Source organism: Gadus chalcogrammus, chromosome 6 (genome assembly GCF_026213295.1).
Source record: "Gadus chalcogrammus isolate NIFS_2021 chromosome 6, NIFS_Gcha_1.0, whole genome shotgun sequence".
Lineage (NCBI taxonomy): Eukaryota > Metazoa > Chordata > Actinopteri > Gadiformes > Gadidae > Gadus > Gadus chalcogrammus.
The window spans coordinates 5,811,589-5,821,588 of record NC_079417.1 but is presented as its reverse complement, the minus strand read 5'-3'; the positions used below and the strand labels follow the sequence as shown (position 1 = coordinate 5,821,588).

Here is a 10,000-nt window from a genome sequence, read left to right as displayed (position 1 = left end):
ACTGAAGAGATTATTGCAGTACTGGCAGTCGTATGTACTACTGAAGATAGTATTGCAGTGCTGACAGTAGTATCTATTACTGAAGCTAGTGTTTTAGTTCTGACGGTAGTTTATATTATTTCAAGGTAGTATTGCAGTACTGATATATATATTCCTAAAGGTAGTATTGTAGCATTGACATTATCTACTACTGAAGGTACAACGTAAAGATATCCCATCTATATATGTTTTGTAGTCGTATTCTTATTTGTATTTGTTTGAATCTATTTTTTATCAAACAGTGGTCGTGTTCTACTTCTAATACATGTCTGATCCCATCTTATGTTATTGCAGTATACTGGCCGACACATAACAGTACTTGACAGTATGACGTGTTCAGGGCTGCAGCCCAGCATGGGGACATGTTGCATGTTGCTGCGCTTGAATGTTGGAAAAGGTCAAGGCAAAGGTGTGTGTGTGTGTGTGTGTGTGTGGGGGGGGGGGGGGCACCAAACGCACTCCCAGCAGGGAGCCTGTCCACTATGTGTTAGACATGGGGTCTGTGGCAGACATGGGCTCAGATCCCAGGGGGGTTGGAGGGCATGTGTGAAAAGCATGAAGTTCTCCATACCCCCGGAATAGAAGCCGATTCCATTTTTGGAATAAACGTATTCAAGGTTTTGTTGATGCCCCCCTATGTTTCCTTCTCAGTGGTCTGCTGCAGTGTTGCGTGATATACAAATTAGAATGATGCTGCATTTGTGGATGTGTGGGTCTTTCAAATATGTGTAGTGATGACCTAAAAGGGATTCCTTAATATATATTTTAAGGTACTATGTATGGCTGTTTGTCTGTAACAGCAGATCATTTGTTATATGTTAGTGATATCAACGATGTCCCCCCCACAAAATGCAATATTTGTGGCCCCCAGATACTGAATTATTCATTATTATTTTGATTTCCTTCACCTTTAAAAATACCTTGTGTTGTGCAGGTTGGATTTGCTTGCATCATTCGTTGTTTGTTTATACATGTATCTATTACCATGTGTTTGTATTACATTTTTATTTTTTATTACAATGTGTGGAAAATGGATATAGTACTATGTTGACATCATTATATCAATATTGCCACTAACCTCTCTTTGCGTCTAATCAATCATTATTTATTCATAAATATATTGATAGATACCATGCGCACATACTGTACATACTATATAGTATACAATGGTGATGACTGTATACCTGTATACATGCATTTAAATGCATATGCTGCACACTATAGACATCGTCGTATACTCCATGAATAAGGATATTACTGTTGGGATGATTGTACATCATTTTGCTTGCAAGGGAACCCCCTTCTGAAGTTTCCATAGGAACTGTTGAAGAGTGTGTGTGTGTGTGTGTGTGTGTCCGTTTTTTCTAGTAGTTGTAGTTGGCAGGCAGGGGAATCCTAGCTGGCACCACAGTCTATGGCTGGCTCTCAAACTGTGTTGTGTTTTGTGTGCGAGCAGGGAGTTTGCCAAGGAGAGGGAGCGAGTGGAGAAGAGACAGGAGTTCCTAAAGCTGAGGAGACAGCAGCAGATAGAGAGAGAGCTCACTGGCTACCTGGAGTGGATCTGTAGAGCAGGTTGGTACCTGTCTTACCCTCTACCTGTCTCACACTCTACCTGTCCCATCCTCTTCCTTTCTCACGCTTTACACGTCTCAGACAATAGCTGTCTCCACCTTTACCTGTCTCACAAACTACCTGTCTCACCCTCCACCTGTGTCACACACTGCCTGCCCCACTCTCTACCTGTCTTATTCTTTCGACCTGCTTTCTCACCATTGCCCTGTCTCAACCTCAGACTGTCTTACCCTCCACCTGTCTCACCCTCTACCTAGTGTCTCACCCTCTTCCAGTCTCACCGTCTACCTGTCTTACCCTTTACCCTGCTGTCTCATCCTCTCCTTGTCTCACAAAATATGAGTTTTACCATATATCTGGGTCACATCACAGACTACCTGTCTCAGCCTTTACCTGTCTCAACTTCCTCTCTATCAACTCTCCTAATGCTCATGTGATGGAGGGCAGAATCAGAGGAGATGACTCCTTGTTGTTTTCTCCTCCTGCAGAGGAGGTGATGCTGGCAGAAGAGGACAAGAACGCGGAGGAGAAGTCTCCGCTGGACGGGGCGTGGTACAAGAGGAAGCACAACAACTCAGGTCAGAGGTCAAAGGCCAAAGGACAAGGACAATTGAACGGAAGCCGATTTCACAATGAAATGTTCTTTCTCTTGTTCTCATTTCAATTATTTATTATAAAATATATATATTGAATATATATTTGGATATATATATGGATACTTACTTTATTATACAGCTCCTCTCAATGCTGTGTAACGGTCCGTTCACTTGCATGGGCCTTCACAACTTCCGGCGGGGAATTATTTTTTCGTTGCTAAGCATGTAATGTCCGCTGTCAAGGAAAGTGGACTTTTTGCCTCTGATTCACGTCTTTGGTATCCCTCCGCAAGTAGTCCGGTAACTTATCAACCTCAGCGTATTCGGTTGCTAAGCGACGTCAACGTCTATGGCAGACTATTTCTCTGCCGATCAACACAACGATGGTAATTGTCAAAAGACACACCGTGTAAAGTTATTTTTTCGTTTTGGCAAGTAGGCGTGTAATAAGCGGGATAATGTATAGAACATCGCCGGTTATTATAGGATATAAGACCCTTCAGGGCGAAGCAAGACATGTCGTGGCTTATTTTCCCAATAATGATCGGCGTTATATACATTATCCCTTACATATTATTACATTATTTATATTATCTTCTTCTTAATCAATGTAATGTATTTAAGTCTTTAAGGTGTCAGTGATACAATAGCATAACACATATTGGCCCGGTTAACACAAGAGACATTTATAGATTCTTCCATCGTTTACTTTATTTCAAATATATTTATATTATTTTGTGTGAACGAATCAGGTCAAATAAAACAGTGACATAAAATGTAAGAAATTGTTTGTAATAAGTTTAGATTCCTAGATCTGTAGGCATCCATGACCAGATGGTATTGATACAATATCCATGATACTGAATTTCTTCGATATAAAATACTAATCTTTATATCTAATGAAATGATGAGAAAGTCGGTTGGTGATAATAGAGCTTTCTGTATGGCGGTCGCCTGCTGTCTTCAGTGAAAACTTCCTAAGATGTCTCTGCATGAGGCTGCACACTGAGCTGGGGGGGGGGCTTATGTCTGTGTGTGTGTGTGGGTGTGTGTGTGAGAGAGAGAGTCGAGAGAGAGACAGAGAGATAGAGTGAGTATTCCCTCTGCCTCTTGCTATAAGCGTAGAGAGAGAGTGTGTGCTTGAGACGTATAATGAGATTATGACCTCAGCAGGGTTCAGACCAGGGGTTCAGACAAAAAAGTTGGAGTCTGAGGACCCACGCACGCAGCCACACACGCACGCAAGCACGCACACACACACACACATACACACACACCCACACACAGACAACTCTCTTTATGAAAGGTTTTAAGGTCATCTTCCTTCCAGCTATTGTAAAGTCTAAGAATTTAATGATAAAGTAATAGAAACCAGGGAGGGAAACGCACAACGGTTCATAACAAAAGCTCCCTGAGACTCTGGTCAGATATATGTAAGGGAATGCTGTCGGTGTGTTTCCCTTTCCACAGTGCTGAAGAGAGGGAAGAAGAGTAAGAATGAGCTGATCAACGCAGAGGAAGGGGAAGACCACTTCACTGACATATCTTCTGTTGGTGAGAACAGCTACACCCCTACAGCCTCACCTACACCTCCGCACTGCACTCACACCCCTACTCATCCACCTCCACCTCCGCACTGCACTCACACCCCTATTCGTTCACCTACACCTCCACACTGCACTCACACCCATACACCTTCACCTACAGCTCTACACTGCACCTAAACATCTACCACCACTTACTTCACCCCGGCCAAGAACACTACACTTTCTGGGTCGTAACAAGTCTAACAGAAAGGAACAAAAGAAAGAAAGAAAGAAAGAAAGAAAGAAAGAAAGAAAGAAAGAAAGAAAGAAAGAAAGAAAGAAAGAAAGAAAGAAAGAAATAAAGAAAGAAAGAAAGAAAGAAAGAAAGAAAGAAAGAAAGGAAGGAAGGAAGGAAGGAAGGAAGGAAGGAAGGAAGGAAGGAAGGAAGGAAGGAAGGAAGGAAGAAAGGAAGAAAGAATAACAAAAGACAAAATCACAGACCCAGAACAGACTAGGCTAGCCCAGGGCCCAGAGTTGGGGGGTTCTTTGTAATAGAAATAGAACAGGAAATGATGTTCTCCGGTCTTCCTGTGGCAATAACGAGGCACTAATTAAACAATCTTTCTCCCCCCTTCGCGCTCACTTGACATTTATGAGTTATTTAAGTTGGAGAAAGTTTAATATAGACCCAGGCTGAGAGGACATGGAGAGGGGACGGGCGGGAGGAGAAAGAGAGCGAGAGGGGGGGGGGGGGGGGGGGGCTGAGGAAGAGACATAAAATAGGAGAGATGGAGATGAAACTTGTCAGAGGAGGAGTTAATAATAGTACAGCTGGACCATTCATCCTCACTCCTCATTACCCAGTTTTGTGTCTGCTCTGCAACATGGAGGAGTATCCCTGTTGCATATGCATAGTTACATACACTGTAATATGCAGGGATGTGTTCCATACTGGGATGCGATACATACTGTAAGGTGTTACATACAGGGATGGGTTACATACTGTAATCTGTAACATACTGGGATACAACTCTCCCCCTTTGGTCTGCCATTTCTGGACCTGATCTAAAAAGTTAAAGAAGATGCGTAGATAAATAAATGCTGGCTTTAGCTAACACTCGTATAACTCAGTCTCTGTTACGGCACAGATGAAAACAGAAATGCCTCAATTGAAATGCTGTGACTTTATCGCCTTTTTTTTTTTCGTCTTTCTCTTTCTCTCTTTTCTCTCTTGTGCCGTTTCTCTTTCCTGCCAACTGCCCCCCCAGGGTCTCCGTTCGCGCGGGCCAGCCTGAAGAGCGCCAAGATGGAGTCGTCGTCGTACTTCCGTCGGAAAGAGAAGCGTCTGCGCTTCACCATCCGCAGGCTGGTCAAGGCCCAGAGCTTCTACTGGACCGTGCTGTGTCTGGTGGGCCTCAACACGCTGTGCGTGGCCATCGTCCACTACGAGCAGCCCTACTGGCTCACCTACGCCCTGTGTGAGTACATGGACGGGCTGGGGCCAGGAGTCGTGAGAGGAATAATAACATGGTTTTACTTCCTCCACTGGTCCCCGCTGTGTCTCATAGTTGTTTTTCAAGGAGCTAATTCTACGTTCGGTCATCGTTATTAAATCTCTTCACTTTCAATTAGAAGTGGATCCATTGCAAGACATATACAGTATGCAGTGATATAACACAGTTTAGTTTGGATATCATTCCATGGGTCAGTGATAAAAGAAAGTCTCAAAGATTTGAAACATGAATGTTCAAAGTTCTGTGCTTTGCATTTTGGGTCTTAAGTTATTGTCTGCTAACATCTGCTAACTTTCCTATTGAAGATAGACAAAATCAATATGGGCAATATGTCTTGCAACATTTATAGCTGTACACCAGTAAGCCAATGTATGGGTGATTTAATGAATCTGTTGCCCTAAGCAAAATGTACCTTTTATAACTGAATATATCACTGAAAAATGTACGTGCCTTTCCGTCAGAGTAAACACTGAGCAGCTCTTCACTCATTGATGTCACGATTTAGAGAGATTTAGGATATTTACATGACAATAAGTTGTGGATCTGGGATGCGAAAAGGGCATCTTGACAAGCAATTGTTTAGGTTTAAGAGTGGTGAAGGTTTAGTGTTAGTTTCAAACAGAAGGTGATAAGTCAGCTTTCATTGACTCTATCTTCTATTCTATTAATACACCTATAGCACCTCTGAGGTGGCCGGGAGCTAGTCGTTCCCACATCTGTCACATAACACTGACTAACACACACACACACACACACACACACACACACACACACACACACACACACACACACACACACACACACACACACACACACACACACACACACACACATACACACACACAAACACACCTACACGCACACACAGCCACTCTCACACTGCACACACTAACACCGACACAGACTCACTAACACAATAAAGCGCTAACACACTCACACACAGACAATAGCGCACGCGCACACAGGAGCGTTTCTGGAACTGTGTAAATATGCCAACGGCGCTAAATATACAGTGCAAGTATACATTTCACTCACCTGTCCCAAACACGCGCAGATGCACACACCCACACACACATACATGCGCAAATACACAAAGTCAACACAACAACACAGCAGTGATTTGATGGGTGAGTCATGGGAATAATGTGTAATTGTTTCCTCAAACAACCGGCTACATCTGGGTCTATTTGCTCTGGAACCCAAGGCCTCAGCGGTCCACTCCAACAACCTGGCTCTGCTAGGCTGTTGGGGGGGGGGTGGGAAGGGCAGATTAGGGTGGGCTTTCTCTATGTTTGACCTGGTCCTTGCCGTGGATCCCTTGTGTTGCAGACTTAGCAGAGTTTGTCTTCTTGGGGCTGTTCCTGACCGAGATGTCCATGAAGATGTACGGCCTTGGCCCCCGCAGCTACTTCCACTCCTCCTTCAACTGCTTCGACTTCGGGGTGAGAGCGTGAATGAACCCACTAGGGCACCATAGCGGCTCGATAAGTGCCTCAAAGATGTCCTCCTCCTACATTTCTATCTTTCCAGAAGCCTTGCGGCCTATCGTCCTCGTAAGACCTTTTCCCATAGCTGCGCAAGGCAGTTTTGCTGAGGACAATAAAACAGAGAATAAAAATGGCTCTTGCTCCACTTTTGTTACGCAACAAATGGCATTATAAGATCCGAGTCCGCATTCAAAAATACTCTGTTTCCCCCCCCATTTTGAGAGGGAACCGCAGGTTTATTTAAAGTTAAGGCAGCGTTCCAGTTCACTGCCAGAACCAGCGAGATTGGGCCTCTTTACAGCACTATGGCAGACTGAACTATACAGTAGTCTAAGGGACCGGCGAGCCCACTCCTCCTCCTATGCACATAGAAGCACCACAAGGTGCTTCTATCTGCATTATTTATGGAAAAAAAATAAAATAACACCTTTATTAATCCAAGATGAGACATGTGGGATTAGGAGAGAAGAAGTTAGGATTAAGATGGAAGGAAGATAGAGAAAAAAGGAAGATGATATTATATGTTGTCTGTTTGTCTTCTTTCCTTGTTGTTTTGAAAACCATCATGCATTAAATTGCCCGTCGAGAGACAAATTATGAATATTCGGTTGGGCTGAGTGGAATTCTCACAGGCTTGGTGGTCGGTATAAGGTCTAAAGCACACAGAGAGAAACCTCGGCTCGAAGCTTCTTAAAGTCTTGTAGAGGCAGAATTAAATACAATACTTCTCAGTTTGGCTACAGCTAAGCCCTTTTGAGGCCTGTTTAAATAGATCCAACCCCCACCTACACACACACACACACACACACACACACACACACACACACACACACACACACACACACACACACACACACACACACACACACACACACACACACACACACACACACACACACACAGTAAAACATGCACGGTCATACACACCTACACAGATACACAGTAAAACACACAGGCACACACCCACGCTCTGACATATTTATCATACACAAAAAAAGCAACATGAATTCACCACAATACTTTTGGGGGAGACTGACGTGTGTGTGTGTGTGTGTGTGTGTGTGTTTGTGTGTGTGTGTGTGTGTGTGTGTGTGTGTGTGTGTGTGTGTGTGTGTGTGTGTGTGTGTGTGTGTGTGTGTGTGTGTGTGTGTGTGTGTGCCTGTGTCTGCCTGTGTGTGTGTGTGTGTGTTTGCAGGTGATCATCGGCAGTATCTTCGAGGTCATCTGGGCGGTTATCAAACCTGGTGCGTCGTTTGGCATCAGTGTCCTGAGGGCTCTGAGACTGCTGCGCATATTTAAGGTCACCAAGTGAGTGTTTCAATCGCACAAAGGACAATAACATGGGAGTCAAAAAATGAATCATCTAGTTAGGGCTATTTTAAAAAAGATATAGTCAAATAATATGAAGTCTAATATATATTTAAATAATATAGATGAAAGTAGTAGATGAAAGAAATAAATTAAAGGGGACCTATTATGCTTTTCGACTTTTATGACAACGTTGTTATGATTGATAGTCATGTTTAACCATACACAAAAAACGATGTAGATTTTCGGGAAACTCTTCCTCTCATCTGGGCGCTTTCAGCCTTCTCTGTCAACGCTCGGTTTTGTCCTCCTCCACCCCCTCGCCCCCCTCTTGCCAACCCAACTCCGTTGTGATTGGTTACCTTCCTTGAAGCGTGCGCGCGGGCAGATTTGACCAGGTATATGGGGGCGCGGCAGGAGTGCCTCTACGTAGATGATTTCCCGGAAATGTGAACACGCAAACGTTGTCCCGAGCGTTTAGCGCTCTGCACAGCCACCCCAGACTGTCAGCAGGGAATACGTCGAAATGCATGTACGTCATTATTTGACACTTTAGTATGGTTAAACATGACTATCAATCATTATAACAACGTTTATAGGTCATAAAAGTCGAAAAAGCATAATAGGTCCCCTTTAAATAATATATAGTAAAATAATACAGAATAAAGTAATCTATATATGAAGTCACTGAGTGAATGGTTTTTGAATGAAACATCTCAAAGTTGCGTATGTTAAAATGATATATATTAAAGTTACCAAATAAGTGGTATTTTAATAATTAATGGATTATATATTCAGTCTCATATTTTAAAAGTCATTGCATATAGCTCTCTTTTATGGGAACAGTTCTCTCTGATATGAACATATATGGATCTGTGTGTGTGTGTGTGTGTCTGTGTGTGTGCCTGTGCATCTCTGTGCGTGTGTGTGTGTGTGTGTGTGTGTGTGTGTGTGTGTGTGTGTGTGTGTGTGTGTGTGTGTGTGTGTGTGTGTGTGTGTGTGTGTGTGTGTGTGTGTGTGTGTGTGTGTGTGTGTGTGTGTACAGGTACTGGAACTCTCTGAGGAACCTTGTGGTGTCCCTGTTGAACTCGATGAAGTCCATCATCAGTCTGCTCTTCCTTCTCTTCCTCTTCATCGTGGTCTTCGCGCTCTTGGGAATGCAGCTGTTTGGAGGACAGTCAGTATCACCAGTACCTTGCCATGTCTCTTCATGATGACAGCCGTGTGTTTGAGATGCTGCACATTCCAAACGTTAGGCTGGTTAGATATATGCTGGTTCAGTTGTACTGTGTTTAACCAGGTCTCATTCTCTCAGTCGCAGTCTCAGTCTCAGGCCCAATCCCATTTCTACCCCCTTGCCCCTTACCCTTACCCCTTCAAAACAAGGGGGAGGGGTAAGGGGTAAGGGGTAAGGGGTAGAAATGGGATTGGGCCTTTAAGTCTCGATGAGATAAAAAAAATATTTTCACACACATTCAAGACAACACCAAAAAGGACAATAAAAACACAGAAAATCGACTCAAATTGTCAGTGTAGGAGAAGTCAGTTCCAGGTCATTCTGGGATGAAGTTGGAGTGACCAGCGCTGGGAGAGTGGTTGATGAAATATGTGTCCCAAACTCGTTCTTATTGGTTGATTTGGTTCTATCAACGAGGAAGTCAAAATATGTGTGATTTGACCCTCCGATGAGAAACAGTGGCCGGATTACTCTCAGGATCGGATTCTTAAAATACAGATAAGATACAAATGTCTTATTTTGTGAAGATGGGTTTATTTTAGTGTAGATATAATGTAGGAAGCTCTTCTGAAATCGGTAATAGGATAAATCCATTTTGGTCTGATTAGGTTGTGGTTCTCATCTAATGAATATTCATAAATCTCATCAATCCAATCTAATAATAAGATAGATAATGAGATAGATAATGAAGAGATTGCATTATACTCTAGTTTGCTGAAAT

At 43.2% G+C, this 10,000-nt stretch overlaps 1 protein-coding gene across 1 annotated transcript in view; it reads left to right on the top strand.

The window, feature by feature from the left end:
• Window positions 1–10,000, top strand: part of cacna1ba (calcium channel, voltage-dependent, N type, alpha 1B subunit, a) — a 91,897-nt gene that overhangs the window by 37,544 nt on the left and 44,353 nt on the right. The window contains 7 exon segments of the mRNA XM_056592383.1: window positions 1,496–1,611; window positions 2,100–2,231; window positions 3,678–3,759; window positions 4,991–5,211; window positions 6,577–6,689; window positions 7,930–8,042; window positions 9,088–9,219. Coding sequence (XP_056448358.1) covers window positions 1,496–1,611; window positions 2,100–2,231; window positions 3,678–3,759; window positions 4,991–5,211; window positions 6,577–6,689; window positions 7,930–8,042; window positions 9,088–9,219 — 909 coding nt within the window.